The sequence below is a fragment of the Rhinatrema bivittatum genome, chromosome 4 (genome assembly GCF_901001135.1).
Source record: "Rhinatrema bivittatum chromosome 4, aRhiBiv1.1, whole genome shotgun sequence".
Classification (NCBI taxonomy): Eukaryota; Metazoa; Chordata; class Amphibia; order Gymnophiona; family Rhinatrematidae; genus Rhinatrema; species Rhinatrema bivittatum.
This window is the reverse complement of record NC_042618.1, coordinates 65782265-65805509: the sequence shown is the minus strand read 5'-3', so window position 1 is coordinate 65805509 and position 23245 is coordinate 65782265. Positions and strand designations below refer to the sequence as shown.

Genomic DNA, 23245 nt, shown 5'->3' with positions numbered 1-23245 from the left:
CCAGAAGCTAAATCCCTTGACTGTACCCATTAGATTCAGAGCAGGTGGACTTCCAGCAAGCCGTGAAAGATGTTAAGGAATGTGAAAAGTACCTTATCTGTTCCATATATGAAGCTGCTTCCATAAGTGCCTGAAAGCTTCCACGCTTGTGAGCAAGTGGTCTCTGAGAGGATGTGTATGTTCATCTTGCAGCTGTGCTCTCAATAGGGGACAACTTATTCAGTGACAGAGTTCAAGAGATGGTGGCTCTGAGTAAGGACAATTAATCCATGCTGCAATTGTTACACACACACATCCATTGAGCTTGTGGCCATATAAGTTGAATTTTAATTTATTAACCATAATATAGATCGATTTTCTTCTGCATTTGTGTTTTTGCATGGTTTTAAATTTCTATACATTTGTCCTAGTCTTATAGTGTTTTTTTTTATTCTTGCTAGTGTTTATTTACTAAGCATTTTAGATACAAAATGAGAGAGTGCCTTTAGTAAATACCCCCCTGAGTTTGTAAATTTTTTGAAAGGGCTGGTATCTACAAAAGTTGGTTGTTCCCACCACCTCCAGGGTTTTTTATTCTTAAATAGTTCTTCCAAGGACTTTGGTATTTAGGAATTATATTATTCACTTAACCTATGTACCATCTTGTATGATAGTCATTATTAGCAAAATGTCTTTTATTCAGTGTAACATTTGTGGTGATTATGTCCCAAGGCCTACCATTTGGAGACTTAAGGTTTGTCTAATTTACTTTCAGCTGTCTGCAAAGAAACAGCAGGCGACTCATTTGAAAGAGTAATTGTTCAGTTTTTAAAAAAAGCCCTTCCTTTTCTTGCAACATCCAGAATATCTCTCCCTATCTCTCCTACCTCTGGACAATCTGCACCAGGGCTTTTACAGTTTCTGGTCCCACTCTGTGGAATTAGCTAGCCATAGAACTGTGAAACCTCAGTGATTACAAATTTTTCAGAAAACAGTTGAAAGTGCATTACTTTGAATAGGCTTTTTTTGATGCTTTCCTTTTAGTTTATACATGTCATATTTTGTTTTGTCTACTGTATTGATGTATTTATAACATATTGTATTACCTATTTGTTTTGTTCACCATTTAGCACAGTTTCTGTTTTAGGCAGTATAGAAAAATCTGTAAATAAATAAAATCTCCCACAGTGGATTCAGAAATCCAAGAATAAATAATATACAGTGGGCTCTGGTAGAACAAGACTTGACTATTTAACACCCAATTTCCCAAACTGTGCAGCACCCTGAATATGCATCCCCACTCCCACTGAGTAGTCAGACATCCAGGATTCAGAAACATAGGAATAAATGGATTACAGTGGGCTCTGACAGAATAAGACATCTGATGAAGAGACACCCACTCTCCCCACAATTACCCTTACAAAATACCTTTTCCTCATTGGATATTGAAGAAGTTCCAGCACTAGGAAAAAGTGATGTCTGAAAGGCATGTACCACTCAGAAACCCTTAAACATTAAGGGCCCGCTTTTTAAAGGGTTACGTGCGCCGGGCCGACTTAAAAAAGGCCCGGGGCAGGGCTAGAGGCCTCTGACAGAGTGGCCATTGCCGATGTGTTGGAGGATTGCGTGCCGGCAGGCAGCCAGCGCGCGCAACTTGCGCCTGCCCAGATGCAAAAGGTAAAATAAAAATTGGGGGGGGGGGGGGGGGTTAGAGTGTAGGGCTAGGGGGAGAAAAGGTAAGGGGAATGGGTGGGAAGGTCAGGTTAGGGGGGAGGGAATGGGGGAAGGCAGAGTGGCTTGACGCACGCAAGGTGCACAATTGTGCACCCCTTGCACACGCTGACCCCTGATTTTATAGCTTGTGCGTGTAAGTTATAAAATCGGGTGTACATGTGCGCGCGCCGGGTAGCGTGCGCACGTGTTCGCCACCCTTAATGTCATAAAAGGCAGCTGCTTCTCCTGGGAGACTGTCATCAGAGGAACCAATTTGTGAAATCCTTTTGATGGGGATACAAGAGTTAAATGCCCTCTAGAATCCTCAGCCAGTAGGAATACCAACCAGATAGTCAATGCAATTACAGAAGAAAGTGGAGACTCTAATATCAATGTTATCATCCTTCTGGGGACCAGTGACTTTGCTAGAAATGGTTATCCTTGAAGCAAAGGAGGATTTTCAAAATCTAGGGAAGAAGATTAGACACGTGGCAAAGACTATTGCCTTTTCAGAAGTATTACCTGTTTATGGAATGGGGAAGGAAAGGCTGTGTCATATAGATAACTTCAATGTATAACTCAAAAAATGGTGTAAAGAAAGTTGTTTTGGATACATTGGAGGTTGGGGCCGTGTATGGAGCAGTAAGAGGTTATATGGTAAGGATTTGTCCTTGGCAGGAAAGAGGATGCAAAACGAGAAATTCAGATCATACCTCATCAGGCATTTAAACTAGAGGGGCAGGGGTGGCAGGAAGTAGCCAGTGAAATTGGCATGTCATCTCCAAGTAATACAGGAAGTGGGAGGAGAAAATAAAAAAACGTTTGCTCAAAAAAGCAGAAGTGACTAGGAAGAGCAGCAAACCAAGCAAGAAAAGTTGGAAAGTTATGACCACAATTGCTCATCATCTGGGCAATAAAATCCCAGATGTGCAGGTCCTAATGGTGGAGGCAGATTTGGGCATCATCGCTGTTATGGAGACATGGTTTCCTGAGTCTCATGATTGGGAAACAGACATCCCAGGCTAAAACTTAAGAGAGGATAGGAAAATGGGAGTAGTATCTCATTATGTCAAAAACTATATCCAATCAAAAACAAAAACTGGTTATAAATGTAGTAAATAATATCAAAGTGGAGCCACATTAAAAAGTGCCAATAAATTATTAGAAAAATGACAAAACTCTCATGTTTGAGCTGAAAGCTTAAAACATCAAAACGTTGCTGTGCATTCACTTATTATGATAACATGTATCGTTACTGAAGTGATACAGTGAAGCCGCTCAAGTATATATAATCATGGGGTTTGTCACAGTATATTTTTTGAAATGTTTTAAAATTCTTTTTAGATTTTTTTTGCTTATGCTTATTCTTAAATCAATTTAAACGCCACAATGGTGAAATTAGACACTTGTTAGTAGTGCAGCAGCAAGGATTTTAAATTCTCTGCACGCTCACCCGCCCAACACAGCGTGTGTTTCGTATAAACTTCGTCAGGAGCTAGTGGATGTTTTATCTGGAATCAAGAAAAACATTGTTAAAATATCCACAAGTTTGAAACATTTTTTTTAAAATCTTACTAAAATACATACATGACTTTGCAAACTACATTTTTCCTGCAACAATATTGTGGCTATGGTGTCTGAGAATGGAACCGCTATTTTAAAACCTTACGTTTTTAAGTGTAATACTGACTTGTAAACCGACCAATCAGAAATTGCTGTAGACATGAAGGGCCTGTGAAAGTCCTCCAACAAAGGCGCTTTAAATCAGACATCCATTCTATAGTGTTGTTCATGCCTAATGGAAATTCAGTAGCCAGCTTGAAAATCCAACGTTGTTCCCTGTAGTTTAACAGGGAACTGTCACCACCACATTTTGGTGTTGTGATGACATCCACAATAGTCCATCTCCGATGGACTATTGGCAATAATGATCATAATATGATCAAATTTGAATTAATGTCTGGAAGGGGGACAGTAAGCAAATCCACGGCTCTCGTGCTAAACTTTCAAAAGGGGAACTTTGAGAAAATGAGAAAAATAGTTAGAAAAAAACTGAGAGGAGCAGCTACAAGAGTAAAAAGTGTGCAAGAGGCATGGTCATTGTTAAAAAATAAATAAATAAATAAATAAATAAAAAAAATCCTAGAAGCACAGTCCAGATGTATTCTACACATTAAAAAAAAGGTGGAAGGAAGGCAAAACAATCACCGGCATAGTTAAAAGGGGAGGTGAAAGAAGCAATTTTAACCAAAAGATCTTCATTCAGAAATTGGAAGAAGGATCCAACAGAAGAAAATAGGATAATGCATAAACGTTGGCAAGTTAAATGTAAGACAGGCTAAGAGAGAATTTGAAAAGAAGTTGGCCGTAGAGGCAAAAACTCACAGTAAAAACTTTTTAAAATATATCCAAAGCAGAAAGCCTGTGAGGGAGTCAGTTGGGACAGTTAGATGATGGAGGGGTTAAAGAGGCAATTAGAGAAGATAAGGCTATCGCGGAAAGATTAAATGATTTTTTTTTGCTTCAGTGTTTACTAAAGAGGATGTTGGGGAGATACCCATATCAGAGAAGGTTTTCTTGGGTGGTGATTCAGATGGACTGAAACAAATCACAGTGAACCTAGAAGATGTGGTAGGCCTGTGACAAACTGAAGAGTAGTAAATCACCTGGACCGGATGGTATACACCCCAGGGTTCTGAAGGAACTAAAAAATGAAATTTCAGACCTATTAGTAAAAATTTGTAAGCTATCATTTAGATCATCCATTGTACCTGAAGACTGGAGGATGGCTAATGTAACCCCAATATTTAAAAAGGACTCCAGGGGTGATCCAGGAAACTACAGACCAGTTAGCCTGACTTCAGTGCCAGGAAAAATAGTGGAAAGTGTTTTAAAATTCAAAATCACAGAACATATAGAAAGACATGGTTTAATGGAACAAAGTCAGCATGGCTTTACCCAGGGCAAGTCTTGCTTCACAAATCTGCTTCACTTTTTTGAAGGAGTTAATAAACTCCTTCATGTAGATAAAGGCGAACCGGTAGATGTAGTATATTTGGATTTTCAGAAGAAGTTTGACAAAGTTCCTCATGAGAGGCTTCTAGGAAAAGTAAAACGTCATCTTAATTTCACCAGATTACTGGTGATGTCCTTTCGTGGATCAAAAACTGGCTAAAAGACAGGAAACAGAGGTAGGATTAAATGGACAATTTTCTCAGTGGAAGGGAGTGGCCAGTGGAGTGCCTCAGGGATCTGTATTGGGACCCGAACTTTTCAATATATTTATAAATGATCTGGAAAGAAATACGACAAGTGAGGTAATCAAATTTGCAGATGATATAAAATTGTTCAGAGTAGTTAAATCACAAGCAGACTGTGACAAATTGCAGGAAGACCTTCTGAGACTGGAAAATTGGGCATCCAGATAGCAGATGAAATTTAATGTGGATAATTGCAAGGTGATACATATAGCATTGTGAAACCTAACATTGTGTAACTATAACATATATATGTTATAGTTACACAATGTTAGGTTTCATATTAGGAGCTACCACACAAGAAAGAGATCTAGGCGTCATAGTGGATAACATTGAAATCATTGGTTCAAAAAAGCAAACAGAATGTTGGGAATTATTAGAAAGGGAACGGTGAATAAACGGGAAATGTCATAATACCTCTGTATCATTCCATGGTGAGACCGTGTGTACAATTCTGGTCGCCACATCTAAAAAAAGATATAGTTGTGATGGAGAAGGTACAGAGAAGGGTGACCAAAATGATAAAGGGAATAGAACAGCTCCCCTATGAGGAAAGACTAAAGAGGTTAGGACTTTTCAGCTTGGAGAAGAGATGGCTGAGGGGGGATATGATAGAGGTGTTTAAAATCATGAGGTCTAGAACAGGTAAATGTGAATTGGTTATTTACTCTTTCGGATAATAGGACTAGGGGGCATTCCTTGAAGTTAGCATGTGGCACATTTAAAACTAATCGTAGAAAGTTCTTTTTCACTCAACACACAATTAAACTCTGGAATTTGTTGCCAGAGGATGTGGTTAGTGCAGTTAGTGTAGCTGTGTTTAAAAAAGGATTGGCTAAGTTCTTGGAGAAGTCCATTACCTGCTATTAAGTTGACTTAGAAAATAGCCACTGCTATTACTAACAGTAGCATGGAATAGACTTAGTTTTTGGGTGCTTGCCGGGTTCTTATGGCCTGGATTGGCCGCTGTTGGAATCAGGATGCTGGGCTTGAGGGACCCTTGGTCTGACCCAGTATTGGCATGTTCTTATGTTCTTCTTATGTTCTTATGTTCTTTCATTTACATTGATGTTGTATAAGGGCCTCAATTCAGACAGAAGAGCTGGACAGAAATCTGGTCGAAGATGTCCGTAAGGTAGGAAAGAAGGGAGAATTGTCACTTGGAGATTTTAATCTGCCTGATGTAGATTAGAGTATCCTTTCTGCAGAATCTACAAGATATAGAAAGATAGTGGATGCCTTTCAGGGGGCTCTGCTCAAACAAATGGTAATGGAACCCAAGAAGGGAGGGTGTGATACTTGACCTACTCCTCAAAAATAGAGATAATGTTTCTAATGTCCGCATATGTGATCATATCAGTGATCATCCGAATGAATGGTTTGATATTGCAAATAAGATATAGAGAAGTCACACGAAGACTCGAGTTATGAACTTAAAAAATACTGACTTTGTGAAAAAGGGGATGTTCCTGAAGGAAGAACTAGGAGATTGGGAGAAAATGGGTGAGGTGGAACAACAATGGGCCAAATTAAAAGGAGCTATTATAAAGGTAAATCTATATGTTAGAAAAGTAAACAAAAGTGAGAGTAAAAAGAAACCGATCTGATTCTCAAAGGAGGTGGGTGAATAAAGGCAAAAAGAATAGCATTCAAGAAGCATAAAGGATCCCAAAAAAGAATGCAGGGAAAAATACCTGGTGAAAATGAGGAGACTAAGAAAGAAAACAGGAAAGCAAAAAGGTCAAGCGGCATGGAGGATTGCCAAAGAGGTAAAGCAAGGTGACTAAACATTTTTCAGAGATGTCAGAGAAAGAAGGATGGCCCGAAGTAATCTGGTGAAATTAAGATGACAGCACAGTGTATGGAGAGAGTTGAAGAAATGGCAGGAACTTTAAACAAATACTTCAATTCCTCATTCACTTAAGACCATGGAAAAGGACCATTGCTGGGTGACAAGACCATTCTTATGAGGGTGGAGTAGACAAAACGTCGTTTACAGAAGAGAATGTTTGGGAAGAGCTAGGAAAACTGAAAATGGACAAGGACATGGGACCGGATGAGGTACATCCCAGGATACTGAGGGTGCTCAGAGATGTGCTGGTGGGTCTGCTGAAAGACCTGTTCAATAGTTTCTTGGAAATGGGAGTGGTGCCAAGTGTAGAAGAGCTGTGGTGGTCCTGCTTCACAAGAGTGGTAACAGAGGAGGCTGGAAACTACAGGCCAGATAGCCTCACCTCAGTGGTGGAAAAATTAATGGAGATGCTGGAGAAGCAAAGAATAGTGAACTGTCTACAAACTACTGGGTTGTTGGATCCAAACCAGGATGGATTCACCATGGGAAGGTCCTGTCGGACAAATCTGATTAACTTTTTTGATTGGGTGACTAGAGATTTGGATCAAGAAAGAGCACTTGATGTGCTTTACTTGGATTTCAGCAAAGCTTTTGATAAGTCCTGAATAGGTTCTTGAATAAAATGAGAAGCTTGGGACTCAGTGCCAAGGCTGTGGAATGGATTACAAACTGGTTGACTGACAGAAAGTGTGTAATGGTAAATGGAACCTACTATGAAGAGAGAATGGTGTTAAGGGGAGTGCCACAGGGATTTGTTATTGAACCTGTTCTTTTCAATATCTTTGAGTGACATTGAGTAAGGGGTAGAAGGTAAAATTTATCTATTTGCAGATGATATAAGATCTGTAACAGAATGGACACACCTGAAGGAGTGGAGTGAATAAAAATGACTTAAGAGAGCTTAAAGAGTGGTCAAAGACTTGGCAGCTGGAATTCAATGCCGTGAAGTTCAATGTCATGCATCTATGGTGTGGTACTCCAAAGAGCTGTATGTGATGGGGGTGAAAGACTAATGTGTATGGACTAGGTGAGGGACTGTGGGTGATGTACTGGTGATCTGAAGGTTACAAAGCAATGTGACTAAAGCCAGAAGAATGCTGGGCTGCATAGAAAGAAGGAATAACTAGTAAGAAAAAGGAGGTGATAATGCCCTTGTACAGATCCTTGGTGAAACCTCACCTAGAGTTCTTTGTTCAGTTCTGGATCCCATATCTCAAAAAGGATAGAGACAAGATGGAGAAGGTCCAGAGAAGGGTGACCAAAAATTGTGTGGGGTCTGTATTTGAAGACTTAGGAAGAGAGGCTGAAAAATCTGAATATGTATACCTTAGAAGCGAGGAGGTACAGAGGAGACAAACATACCTTCAGATATCTGAAAGGTCTTAATGATGCACGATCCTCAAATCTTTTCTGTTGGAAAGCAAACAGTAGAACTAGGGATCTCGATATGAAACTCCAGGAGGGACGACTCACAGCCAACATCTGGAAATATTTCTTTACAGCGTGCATGGTTCGGAGAGAGGTACCTTTAAAGGATACTAATGATGCATTAGAATTAGGGCATCCCGACAGTGAGGTTCCAATAATTAGAAAAGTAGTCCAAGTGCCAAGTAGACTCACCTGAGCTAAAAAATTCTAACTTATCCCTATCAATTAAAAAGCAGAATAAAAATACAAACAAAAAACAAACTTTGAAATGTTTGTATGCTAATGCCAGAAGTCTAAGAAGTAAGATGGGAGAATTAGAATGTATAGCAGTAAATGATGACATAGACTTAATTGGCATCTCAGAGACATGGTGGAAAGAGGATAACCAATGGGACAGTGCTATACCGGGGTACAAATTATATCGCAATGACAGAGAGGAGCAGTCGGGAGGAGGTGTGGCGCTTTATGTCCGGGATGGCATAGAGTCCAACAGGATAAACATCCTGCATGAGACTAAATACAAAATTGAATCTTTATGGGTAGAAATCCCTTGTGTGTCAGGGAAGACTACAGTGATAGGGGTATACTACCGTCCACCTGGTCAAGATGGTGAGATGGACAGTGAAATGCTAAGAGAAATTAGGGAAGCTAACCAAATTGGTAGTGCAGTAATAATGGGAGACTTCAATTACCCCAATATAGACTGGGTAAATGTATCATCGGGTCACGCTAGAGAGATAACGTTCCTGGATGGAATAAATGATAGCTTTATGGAGCAATTGGTTCAGGAACCGAGGAGAGAGGGAGCAATTTTAGATCTAATTCTCAGTGGAGCACAGGACTTGGTGAGAGAGGGTAACGGTGGTGGGGCCGCTTGGCAATAGTGATCATAATATGATCAAATTTGATTTAATGACTGGAAAAGGAACAGTGTGCAAATCCAAGGCTCTCGTGCTAAACTTTCAAAAGGGAAACTTTGATAAAATGAGAAAAATTGTTAGAAAAAAACTGAAAGGAACAGCTACAAAGTAAAAAATGTCCAAGAGGCGTGGTCATTGTTAAAAAATACCATTCTAGAAGCACAGTCCAGATGTATTCCACACATTAAGAAAGGTGGAAAGAAGGCAAAACGATTACCGGCATGGTTAAAAGGGGAGGTGAAAGAAGCTATTTTAGCCAAAAGATCTTCATTCAAAAATTGGAAGAAAGATCCAAAAGAAGAAAATAGGATAAAGCATAAAAATTGGCAAGTTAAATGTAAGACATTGATAAGACAGGCTAAGAGAGAATTTGAAAAGAAGTTGACTGTAGAGGCAAAAACTCACAGTAAAAACTTTTTTAAATATATCCGAAGCAGAAAGCCTGTGAGGGAGTCAGTTGGACCGTTAGATGATCGAGGGATTAAAGGGGCACTTAGAGAAGATAAGGCCATCGAGGAAAGATTAAATGATTTCTTTGCTTCGGTGCTTACTGAAGAGGATGTTGGGGAGGTACCCGTAATGGAGAAGGTTTTCATGGGTAATGATTCAGATGGACTGAATCAAATCACGGTGAACCTAGAAGATGTGGTAGGCCTGATTGACAAACTGAAGAGTAGTAAATCACCTGGACCGGATGGTATACACCCCAGAGTTCTGAAGGAGCTAAAAAATGAAATTTCAGACCTATTAGTAAAAATTTGTAACTTATCATTAAAATCATCCATTGTACCTGAAGACTGGAGGATAGCAAATGTAACCCCAATATTTAAAAAGGGCTCCAGGGGCGATCCGGGAAACTACAGACCGGTTAGCCTGACTTCAGTGCCAGGAAAAATAGTGGAAAGTGTTCTAAACATCAAAATCACAGAACATATAGAAAGACATGGTTTAATGGAACAAAGTCAGCATGGCTTTACCCAGGGCAAGTCTTGCCTCACAAATCTGCTTCACTTTTTTGAAGGAGTTAATAAACATGTGGATAAAGGTGAACCGGTAGATATAGTATACTTGGATTTTCAGAAGGCGTTTGACAAAGTTCCTCATGAGAGGCTTCTAGGAAAAGTAAAAATTCATGGGATAGGTGGCAATGTCCTTTCGTGGATTGCAAACTGGCTAAAAGACAGGAAACAGAGTAGGATTGAATGGGCAATTTTCTCAGTGGAAGGGAGTGGACAGTGGAGTGCCTCAGGGATCTGTATTGGGACCCTTATTGTTTAATATATTTATAAATGATCTGGAAAGAAATACGACGAGTGAGATAATCAAATTTGCAGATGACACAAAATTGTTCAGAGTAGTTAAATCACAAGCAGATTGTGATAAATTGCAGGAAGACCTTGTGAGACTGGAAAATTGGGCATCCAAATGGCAGATTAAATTTAATGTGGATAAGTGCAAGGTGATACATATAGGGAAAAATAACCCATGCTATAATTACACATTGTTGGGTTCCATATTAGGTGCTACAACCCAAGAAAGAGATCTAGGTGTCATAGTGGATAACACATTGAAATCGTCGGTGCAGTGTGCTGCGGCAGTCAAAAAAGCAAACAATGTTGGGAATTATTAGAAAACGAATGATGAATAAAACGGAAAATGTCATAATGCCTCTGTATCGCTCCATGGTAAGACCGCACCTTGAATACTGTGTACAATTCTGGTCGCCGCATCTCAAAAAAGATATAATTGCGATGGAGAAGGTACAGAGAAGGGCTACCAAAATGATAAGGGGAATGGAACAACTCCCCTATGAGGAAAGACTAAAGAGGTTAGGACTTTTCAGCTTGGAGAAGACGACTGAGGGGGGATATGATAGAGGTGTTTAAAATCATGAGAGGTCTAGAACGGGTAGATGTAAATCGGTTATTTACTCTTTCGGATAGTAGAAAGACTAGGGGGCACTCCATGAAGTTAGCATGGGGCACATTTAAAACTAATCGGAGAAAGTTCTTTTTTACTCAACGCACAATTAAACTCAGGAATTTGTTGCCAGAGAATGTGGTTCGTGCAGTTAGTATAGCTGTGTTTAAAAAAGGATTGGATAAGTTCTTGGAGGAGAAGTCCATTACCTGCTATTAAGTTCACTTAGGGGCGGATTTTAAGAGCCCTGCTCGCCTAAATCCGGGCGGATTTAGGCGAGCAGGGCCCTGCGCGCCAGTGCGCCTATTTTTACATAGGCCTACCGGCACGCGCAGAGCCCCGGGACTCGCGTAAGTCCCGGGGTTTTCAGAGGGGGCGTGTCGGGGGCGGGCCCGATCCGAGGCCGCTCCGATTTCGGAGCGGCCTCGGAGGGAACGGAGGTAGGCTGCGCGGCTCGGCGCGTGCCGGCTATACAGAATCGATAGCCTTGCACGCGCCGATCCCGGATTTTAGCGGATACGCGCGGCTACGCGCGTATCTACTAAAATCCCGCATACTTTTGTTTGCGCCTGGAGCGCCAACAAAAGTACACGAACGCGCCGTGTTTGTAAATCTACCCCAGCGAGAATAGCCACTGCCATTAGCAATGGTTACATGGAATAGACTTAGTTTTTGGGTACTTGCCAGATTCTTATGGCCTGGATTGGCCACTGTTGGAAACAGGATGCTGGGCTTGATGGACCCTTGGTCTGACCCAGTATGGCATTTTCTTATGTTCTTATGATGGTGGGTGCCTGGAATTCTCTGCTGGAAGAGGCGGTGATGAAAACAGTAAACAAATTCAGAAAGGCATAGGATAAACACTATGGCTCCCTAAAGACTGGAGGTGGAATGAAGAAAAGGGGGCATGGGGCGTAACCTGCAAGGAGTTGTAGCACCACCCCTGACAGAAGGCATGGGGATTGCTACCCATAACATAAGAACATAAGAAATGCCATACTGGGTCAGACTTAGGGTCCATCAAGCCCAGCATCCTGTTTCCAACAGTGGCCAATCCAAGTCTCAAATACCTGGCAAGTACCCAAACATTAGATAGATCACGAGCTACTATTGCTTATTAATTACCGTAATAGTTTATGAATTTATCCTCTAGGAACTTATCCAAAGCTTTTTAAAACCCAGTTACACTGGCTTCTGTAACTACATCTTCTGGCAGTGAATTCCAGAGTTTAACGATGTGCTGAGTGAAAAAGGATTTTCTTTGATTTGTTTTAAATGTGCTACTTTCTAGCTTCATGGAGTGCCTCCTGGTCCTTCTATTATCTGAGAGAGTAAATAACCGATTTACATTAACTTGTTCAAGTCCTTTCATGATTTTGTAGACCCCTCAGTTGTGTCTTCTCCAAACTGAACATTCCCTTAGCCAATTAGCCTTTATGCGACTGTAAGATTCTCTCTCCACTTCAATGGTGGGTGGGGGGAATTGGATTCAGACAAGAGCCAATGCTGGACCCTGACTTTTACAGACTGGGGTACTGATATACAGACATTAGGGGAAAAGCGCAGGATTTCCTCTATGGCCAAGTCCAAAAGGAAAGCATATTCAAACAGCAATGTCTGAATTATCAGGAAGGCTGCTCACTCTGGGGAAAAAATGTTGCTTGCAGTAATTTAATTATGGATTTGACAGTCGCTTGGTTTTGAATGTTAATATTACTTCTCTTAACATAAGGCTCGGGGGTAACCTGCAGAGCGGCAGCTACAGTGTTTCTCCGAAAATAAGACAGTTCTTATATTTAATTTTTGCTCCGAAAAAAAGATTGGGGCTTATTTTCAGGGATGTCTTATATTTTTCCATGATTGGTGAATGAGGACAAGGCTAAGCCCGCCTCCTTTCATTCACCAATCAGATTCAATTTTTGGCCCGCCGCAGGAAATTTCATTTTCCCGCGGTTTGGGCCAATTTTATTTCATTTGCCCCCCCGAAACGAAGCCCGAAACCTGGGGGGGGGGGGGGCAGACTGGGGGGCAGAGGGGGGTAAAATAAATAAATAAACCCTAAACCCACCCCAACCCTCCAAATTTAATTCATTGTGACCCCCCCCAAAACTTGCCAGAATTCACTGGTAGTCCAGCGGGGGTCCCAGGAGCGATCTCCTGCTCTCGGGCTGTCAGCTGCCAGTAATCAAAATGGCAACGATGGCCCTTTGCCCTTTTCATGTGACAGGCTATCGGTGCCATTGGCCAGCCTCTGTCACATGGTAGGAGCAATGGGCTGTCAAAAGCGAAAACGAAATTTCCCGTGGCAAGCTGATTTTGGGTTTTTTTTGTTTTTTTTGTGGTTTTTTTTGGTTTTTTTTTTTTTTACAACCCCCCAGGGAATTTCGGTAAGTCTTGGGGTGGGGGGTCGGGCATTACTTGGGGTGCAACTGCGCCGCGCTGGTACCACCTATAACTAGGGCTTATTTTTGGAGTAGGGCTTATATTTAGCTGTGACCCTCCTCGTTCTGCTCCACTGCAGCTGGAAGTAGAGTCCTTCCTTCAGCAGAAATCTGTCAAACCTGTCCCTTCCCAAGAGTGTGGATATGGTTCTAACCCCAGTATTTCTTAATCCCAAGGAAGTCAGGAGGATTGAAGGTTCAAGGCAAACTACCTTCAGAGAATTCTTAATTTCATTCAACTGAGAGCTTGAATGTGTTCTCTGAATCTGAAAGATGCTTATATGCACATTCCCATCCATTCTGCCTATCAGATGTTCCTCATATTCATGGTGAAGGAAATGCAATACAAATACAAGGTGCTCCCCTTTGGCTTCTCAGTGGCTCCAAGGGTGACATTATTTTGTTCTTAGGTTGTATTTATGCCTAATTGTATTTATACTTGTTTTATTGTATCTTGATGTATTTTGTGGTAATATTGTCTCTATTTTTATTTATTGTACATCACTGTGGGCATTTTGTTTTGATTGGATAACTCATAGATGTGAATAATAAATAAATTCTCACCCTGTCTTCTGCTGGTCTCCAATATGGAAAGGCTTCAGCAGCTCCTATGGAGTACGGCTCAAATTCCAAAGGAAGAAAAGAGACAGCACTTCTGAGGCACTGTCACACACTTGGCAGCAGGTGCCACCTTGAGACCAGGTTGGGCAACCAGTGCTCTTAGTAGAGAAGACAGTTATAGTAACATAGTAATGTCTGCAGAAAAAGACCAAAATGGTCCATCCAGTCTGCCCAGCAAGCTTCCCAAGGTAGTAACTGCAGCTCCATGCGGGTTCACCCCCATGTTTCTGTTAATCCATCTGCATTCAGCCCATGAAGCACAGGAGAAACAGGAGTGGGGGGGGGGAGCCAGAGTCTCACTGTTTCCCCCCATGAAGCCACGATGAGGAAATTTCTGTAAAAATAGAAAAAGGTTTAGTGGGCGTTTGGAGCAGCACAGCACACAGCTCCTCCAGCTGCAGCTTGGATCCTGCCTCCCCCTAGGTTTACTACAGTTCTAATTGGAAAGTGCCATGAACGGAACGGAGAAGCCTTTTTTTTTTTTTTTTTTTTTTTTTTTTTAAGTAAGCCGTAATGGGACACATTTACTAAGGCTTTTCTCCCATTCTGTGTCTGAGGAGAAAAGCTTACTAAGTCAGGCCCTGTTGCGTGAGAGCTTTCCATGGAACGAATGGTGATCACCCCTTCGGCATTGCCCCTACAATTATGTGATTATATTGGCTTGAACTACATTCAACTTTATGACTTCTGAAACTGACTTCTCTCGAACAGCTGTGAGAAAGTAGCCTTTGGCCGTAAATCTGTAGCATAAATCTTGCACAACTATTTATTACTAAAATGAATAGCTTTTTTTTAATTTTCGAGGTTTTCTTTTCTAGTCAGAACAAAAGCATCAGTACAGCTTCCCTTTCTTCAAGGATCAGTATATAATCTAGTTCCAACTTCTTCATGATAGTATTGATTGTATGACTGCCAAAGATCAGTCATGTGTGATTCTCTGATTGGTGACATGCCAGCACTGCTGTATGATGCTTTTCTTTGTTTTGGTTAACAAGTCATGGAGCCATTATTCATATAAACACAAAGCAAAAGAGGTAGAAAAATGAATGTGAAAAGTAGTTTAAAAAAAAAAAAGTGCATTTCTGATTTTTCCTTCGCTTGCTTTTTGCCAGAAGCATTTGCTTGTTTATAATGTGTGGCATATAATGACAGCGCATTTGCTAGGCAGCCAGATTTCCTTTCTCTTTGAAAGCTAAATGGGCTGTTTAAGTTCCACTAGCAATGTAGCTTGGGACTAATAATTCTAGCAGACTCTTTTTGGAGCTCAAAAACTGCAAAATCATTTTCCTCCTTGCAGCTCTGTAAATTTGTGCTGTTGAAGTAACTAACTCATAGCCTTAACCTTTACTTTTGTTGTAGCAAGAATAATATATGTAATCTGACCAAGGCATTGATACTTGTAAATTTTACCAAAATAGCACTATTTTCAAAGATGATGGTGTCAGAAACTCTGCTAATTCTTTCTTTCAGATTGGAAGATCCACAGAGAGCCCTATAGACTTCGTAGTAACGGATACAATTTCCGGCAGTCAGAACAACGATGAAACCCAGATAACACAAAGTACCATATCCAGATTTGCATGTAGAATTGTCTGTGATAGGAATCCACCATACACCGCACAAATTTTTGCAGCAGGATTTGACTCTTCTAAAAACATTTTTCTTGGGGTAAGTATAAATTGCTAGAAAAAAACTATTACTTGGATTTGGTGAGTAAGTCTTGCTCAATTTGTACACTTGCACATTACTGAGCACCTCTGATTACACATTTGAGTAAAGATTTTTTTTTCATAGTGTGTTTATTAATTGCTTTTGCCAGTCCAGTATTAAATGGCTTGATTCACTGATGCGAACTGGTTCTGGTTTCTAGTGGTTCAAATAAATCAACGACCTTAGGGAAAACACTAGTAAATACAAATAAGCAACAAAAAAATTTAGTGTACATTATATGCTGCTTCTGCATATTTCAATTATTGCATTTCTTTAAAATGTTTACAATAAACCTCTAAAGAAAAAAAGAGAGCTTCTTTTTTTTTTTGGCAGAGAGGAAAAGACCTCAGTACTGGAAGTAGCAACAATGACAAATCCAAAACCAGTTGTTGCAATCATGGGTCTAAAAAAAACTCTTTACATTTTTAATTATATTTCTTGATATTTCCAAAAGTTTAATTTTTTAAAATTCACCAATTTGAAATTTCATTGAAAACAGCAGTGATATATAGAACTTTTATGTGAAAAAAATCTATTTATCTTGAAATCAAGTTGAGATCTCTGACTGGTATCTTTGCATGTATTTCAAATCAAGATAACTTTTTAATATCATAAAGTGGCCGAGAGTGTAAAAAGCACTTCTCTTTAGAACTTCTGTTTGGTTGCCTCTGTTTCTAACTTTTCACAAAAATGGCGACATTGCCAAGGTTTCGCTAAGTAGCTGCATCAGGGCTTGCAGTCAATTTTGTACGGCTCGTGCTTTACAAACCTCCTTCTCTAGGAATGTTCCTCTTGACTGCAGCAATATCTTTCCCCTGTTGATCATAGCAACATTTAAGATGAGAAGCTATGGATTTGTTTTAAGCCCAACAATACTGCAGGTCTTTCCAAAATCATAGAAGAGCTGCTGGAGAAGGGGGCCATGTCAGAGGTAGCTGGAGATAATACAACTTGATCCAGTGTCACAACAGCAGATCTATTCACTTGTTGTGCAGTCTCCACCGGCCCTTCATCCAGAGCTTCCAACGCTAGGGATACAGCAGCTAAACTGGCTTCCCTCTGCATGGCTTACTTCCATGTTTGTTTAACTGCATTTTCCAATAAATGTTTATGATTTGTTTTAAAATTTAAGTTATGTACCAGTAAACATGTCTAAGACTAAACCCATGCTGGAAAAAGTAGGCTAATCTCTATCTTAGTTAAGATGTTCAGTTTCCCAAATGTTTTATAGAAAAGGACAATTTTTCAGGAATCAACCACATGGGTAGCTTTAAGTATTAACTTGGTTTACAGAGCTAAATTTTTATTCTGCTTACATTGAATTGGTATTGCAAAGCTTGTGTAAACTACAGCAAAGAAATACAAAATTAGAAGTAGAATGAAGGCTCACAAATCTGCGATGTGTACAGGGTTTCTAATACATTTTTTTTGTGTGATCGTTCAAGTAAAAGAATCAAAACAAAAATGGATCCATCCCTGATCATACTGAACATTTTCTATGCTAATTTTCTACACTAATTTCTTGATTGCAGGTTGTTATGATCAGTAATTATCTGAAAAATCTCTACTCATGGGCAAATGCTTGGTGACTACAAACTGCATTATCCAATAGGGATGGGCATTTGGGAGAAACGAAATAGTAAATGAGATGAAATTTCCTATTTCGTTTCATTTCGATCTCAAAATGAAATGATTGAAAATCCAACAAAATTTCATTGGTTTTCATGTTTCGGTTTTGGAAAAAAAAAAAATGCCGACATTGCCAAGGGGCCTTGCCTAGGGAATAGGTCGAGGCCCAAGTGCAATGCTGGAGCCTTGGCTGAGACCCAAAAAACTGTCCTCACTTACCTGCTCCACTGTGGATCCAATGTCACAGCCCAGGCATACTCCTGACAACAGATCCCAATGCCAGGGCCTTGACCCAGACCCAAGCTGGGTTTTGATGCCTGGGCCTAGGTCTAGGCCGGGGCCCGGTCTAGAGACCAGATCCAGACATTGGGGCCTCTGCTAGGCCCAATGCTGGAAGTCCTTTTCGGTTGTCTTAAGAACATAAGAAAATGCCATACTGGGTCAGACCAAGGGTCCATCAAGCCCAGCAGCATCCTGTTTCCAACAATGGCCAATCCAGGCCATAAGAAACTGGCAAGTACCCAAAAACTAAGTGTTATGCTGGTTCGTGGAACCAGGGTCGGTGACCGCTTACCTTGAGTAGATGAGGCACTTGGAACTGGAAACTTGCAGCGTGTCATCGGGTAGGATACTCCAGGTTATCCAGGTAAACCAGTAGCGATGACAGGAACCCAGAAGAGTAGTCCAGCGGTAGGCCACAAACAGGGTAATCCAGAGACAGTCCAGGTCAGGGCAGGCAGCGAACAGCAGGAACCCAAGCAGCTATCCAGAGGCAGGCAGCAAACAGGATAATCCAGAGACAGTCCAGGTCAGGGCAGGCAGCAAGCAACAGGAACCAAAGCAACTATCCAGAGGCAGGCGGCAAACAGGGTAACCAGAGACAGTCCAGGTCAGGGCAGGCAGCAAACAGGGTAATAAAGAAGGCAGTCCAGGTCAAGCAGGCAGCAAGCGGCAGGAACAAACCAACAGAGAAACTCCTCAACGTACTTGTTGCCGAAGCAAGGAGAAAGGAAGAAAGGCTGTCAATAAAAAGGCAAATCTCCCGCGCTGTCCGACTCCCGTCAGCGTCTGACGTCATAAGGGGGCGTGGCCAAGCCCCGATTCGCGCAGGGCTGTGCTGCAAGATACGCCAGCGTCAGGGAGAGGTAACACTAAGTCTATTCCATGTTACCATTGCTAATGGCAGTGTCTATTCTCTAAGTGAACTTAATAGCAGGTAATGGACTTCTCCTCCAAGAACTTATCCAATCCTTTTTTAAACACAGCTACACTAACTGCACTAACCACATCCTCTGGCAACAAATTCCAGAGTTTAATTGTGCGTTGAGTGAAAAAGAACTTTCTCCGATTAGTTTTAAATGTGCCCCATGCTAACTTCATGGAGTGCCCCCTAGTCTTTCTACTATCCGAAAGAGTAAATAACAGATTCACATCTACCCGTTCTAGACCTCTCATGATTTTAATCATCTCTATCATATCCCCCCTCAGCCGTCTCTTCTCCAAGCTGAAATGTCCTAACCTCTTTAGTCTTTCCTCATAGGGGAGCTGTTCCATTCCCCTTATCATTTTGGTAGCCCTTCTCTGTACCTTCTCCATCGCAATTATATCTTTTTTGAGATGCAGCGACCAGAATTGTACACAGTATTCAAGGTGCGGTCTCACCATGGAGCGATACAGAGGCATTATGACATTTTCCGTTTTATTCGCCATTCCCTTTCTAATAATTCCCAACATTCTGTTTGCTTTTTTGACTGCCGCAGCCCACTGAACCGACTATTTCAATGTGTTATCCACTATGACACCTAGATCTCTTTCTTGGGTAGTAGCACCTAATGTCTTCTTTCTTCTTAGTTGAAATGACGGCATCCGCCCAGGCACTGGGACCCGGCCTCAGGGCCTGGGTTTGGACTGAGGCCACAGAATCAGGACCCATCCTAGGCCCTGGAATTAGGATCTGGCCTTGAAGCCTGGTCCAAGCTAAGGGCCTAGGCCGATGTCTCAGTGACCTACTGCTTCGGCCTGTACCTAGGCCTTCTCTTCTGATTTCCCCCCCCCCCCCTCCCCCCCGGACTGGGAAAGCAAGGACTGGGGAGGATCCTGGCCCTAGCAATTTTTCAGGTGATGGATGGTGAGGACGGGAGGCCTTGTTTGTTTTGTTTGTTTTAAATGTGTGTGTTCTGTTTTTTAAATAATTAAAATGAACATTACATAAAATGAAATTCATGGGGGAAAAAACAAATATGAAACTAAAAATAAAACCACTTCTTTACTTCTTCCCACCCCTAATACCCAATTATTTTTAAGCCAGTTTCTACTAGATTTTTCTCTGTTTGGAATGCATCTAACATTAGACTATCACTGTGAGCTGAGATTTATCTTTAGCCACTTGAGAACAAATTTTATCTGCTTCTGTACACGATGGGGAAATTGCCCCATATGCATCAGATAGATTTTGCCCTGGGTGTTGACCTCTGGATACGATGTAGACAAGATCTGCCCTCAAGCCCACTGCAAAATCTTTAAAAATTAAATTGAAAGGGAGCCTTTTACAGCAATACATGGTGCCTCCTATTTGTTATGTTTCAGAGAGAATGGCACTATAGCAGAAATGTTTGTAAGCTTTACATTTTGAATTTGGTAGTGAAATTACTTTGATCACAGTATACATGTCTGATGAATAGATGATGTTAATGGTTGCATTGTTCTTAATGTTGGGTTTAGAGCACATTTCTGACCAGTGGTATTCTATGATCATAGGAAAAAGCAGCTAAATGGAAGAATCCTGATGGTCACATGGATGGATTAACAACCAATGGTGTTTTGGTGATGCATCCAAAAGGAGGATTTACAGAGGAGTCTAGACCCGGAGTATGGCGGGAAATCTCAGTCTGTGGTGATGTTTACACTCTACGGGAAACCAGATCAGCTCAACAAAGGGGTAAACTGGTAAGCCAAAATTAGTTTGGTGTGTCTGAAAGCCTATTAAAAGCAAAACTTGTATTGTACACATTATATAGCATTCTTAATTCTCTTAATTTCTATCAGAGGATCAGATGCAGTAGGACTGTAGCAAATGAAACTGTTTATGAATTATATTGCTTTATAACAAATTAGAGCAGAGAGCAATTTTCAAAGTGTTTTTAGCCAGTAAATACATATCTACCTATATAAAACAGGCTTCTGAAAATTGCCTAGCCTTCGTATTGGGTAAAAGCATGGACGCTATTTCATAGTGCATTAACTTTTACCTGCAGGGAAAAGGTGTTTCTCCATCAACAAACAGCTGGATTAGCCATGACCCATGGGTGACATCATTTGACAGCACCAGATGGGCCCACCTCTTCAGCACAGTAGAGCTTTTGCTTCTGAGCATGTGCAGGAGTTCCTGCAAACCCGTTGCCTCTCCAGCCTCTGTCTCTTTTTATCTGTGCTGTAGCATGGACATGTACCCTCTCCCTCTCATGAAACTGTGTTGTATATTGGTCAGAAGGCCTCTGTTTTTTCACACTTTTATCACTGCCTAGGCAGCTCCCCTACACTAATGTTTAATGTGGTTAAAAAAAAAAGAAAATCAATAAAACTGTTTTCTTTTCCACAGGTCTTGAATTTGTATCTGACACACTCTCCTGCCATACTTTTGAGTTGAGCAAGAGCTCCTCGCACAAGGTTTTCTCTTCCTACAGCACCAGATTCTGGATTCATTGTAGTCTTGGAGTTAAGCAGAGAAGAAATATATCATTGACCAGTGCCTTCCAAAGTAGGATTGCCTGCCACTATTGACATAGGAATGTCCAGCACAGTTTGCACAAGTGCTGCGATGAAGGAACATCTGGTGCTATCAACAAAGAATGCACTATTGATGCAGGAATGTTCAGCACCATTGAGCAGAAAGCACAGTCTATGCAGGAATGTCCCAACATGATCGCTCCCTCCGCACCAACTCTGTGCATTGGTGCCTTTGGCACCATCAATCCATATGCATCATTGATGCATTGGCACTATTGGCACATCTGCATCAATGCCTCTGCTCCATTGATGCATCGATGCAATTGATGCTTTTGCATCATTGATGCATCCTCACCATCAATGCATCTACATCTCTATCAACTCGCTAACATCTGCACCAATGGCTCATGGTGCTCTATATCATTTGTACATTGATCTCTGTCCACTCAATGCTTCTACATCTGTGTATCTGCATTGCTGATGCACAGTCGACTCAAAAGCATCAATACATCTGCACCAGTGGGGCATATGTAACTTTGGTGTACAGCATATGGTTGCATTTGTGCTTCTGTACTATCTGTTCTCTTGATGCTCTTGTGTCATTGATGTATCTGCACCATCAGTGCATCTCTAATATTGGCATACTCGATGCAACTGTGCTATCTATGTATCTGTACCATCGGCGCACTTGTTGCCCCTGCTTCATTGATGCTCTCAATGTGCTCTGCATTGTCTGTGCAAAGTACTCCAGCTGCTGGCACAGAAGTTGTGGTTCCCAATTTGAGAGTTCCTCTCTACATCAGAAGATGGTGAAGCCCATTTCCTTACACAAGTAGTCCAGATGAGGTCTCTTCAGTAGAGCCCAGAACAAATGTTTCAAGAAGATCTTGTTCAAGAAAAGTGCGCAGGTCCATCACAGTAGAAGGGAGCTCCATTCCAGTGGGGAATATGTGTATACGGAGACCAATCGGTGCTATCTGCTTGATATTCTACATTTGGGGTACCCTCATTCAAAGAGCCAAAGATATTACAAAATGATAGATTTCCAAGAGAGTCCCCTTTTTTCTTCCTCCGTCAACAGCAAAGTTCCCACTTCACTTACCATCTTATTCGGAGCCATGATCCACCTAACCTTAAGTACTAAGGAGCCCCATTTTTTTTTTTCTGATCAAAGGAACTCTCATCCCTGTCAGATCTCTCCTGCCAGAATTCTGGATGAAAGTAGTTGGAGTCATTCGGCAGAGTTTTTTTTTTTTTTCAAAATATTAATGATCCTGATGCTCCAGTGGTTCACTGACCACCGTAGCCCATCGTAGTATGATAGACATTGTAGTGGAGAAAAAGTCTCTTCTCTCTTCAAAAGATATTGGAGGATAAGTCCTTGAGAACCCTCTGTGGCATGTTCATATGGTAACTCGTCAGCCTCATATGGGTCTGATGCTTGCATGACAATAGACAGCAGACATATATATCTGTCTCCGATGAGATTCCATTTCAGAGACTAAGAAGCAAAACCTGACTCCAGATTTTGAAGGGTCACTGAGGACATCTATTTGTATCCATGGAGATTACTCTTCCTCTGTTCCTTGAACGATTGCAGAAAAATCACCAAGGACCGTTGAGTCCTCAAGGTTACAGACTGTAGTTGCCATTAATGCTTCCTCCATCTTCTAGCGCATCAAGGCTTGGTCTCCCATTCAGACCACCCCAAATGCCCTGAGAGAAGGTCGCTCTTTCGCAAACAAGTGTTTGAGCTTGGGCCTCCCAAAGAGTGTGGCACATGGTGATACTCTTGCTATACTTATCTTTAAGGATACAGAGCATTTGAGTTCTGTCTCCATTTTACAAAGGCTGTTGAGAGCCTTGTTTCAGGAGAAGTTACTCCTCCATGACATGTTTTTTCAAAACAGAGAATTGGATGAATGATCAGAAACCGATGGAGTGCTGCCAACTGGCTTTTTGGTTGCTTTAAAGGTCTTCACTAGTTTTACTGATACTAGTAGTACGCTTAGAGTATCTGCTCATGCCTAAACAGATGGCTGATATCCA

General features: G+C 41.2%; 1 protein-coding gene across 3 annotated transcripts in view; it reads left to right on the top strand.

Annotated features, from left to right (window-relative positions):
• Positions 1–23245, top strand: part of PELI2 (pellino E3 ubiquitin protein ligase family member 2) — a 387703-nt gene that overhangs the window by 265993 nt on the left and 98465 nt on the right. For all 3 annotated transcript variants that reach the window (XR_003856259.1, XM_029598251.1, XM_029598250.1), the window contains 2 exons: positions 15602–15799; positions 20228–20416. Coding sequence is in view for 2 of the 3 variants with exons in the window: in XM_029598251.1 (XP_029454111.1) it covers positions 15602–15799; positions 20228–20416 (387 nt within the window). In the remaining variant the exon portion in view is untranslated. The remainder of the gene's footprint in view (positions 1–15601; positions 15800–20227; positions 20417–23245) is intronic.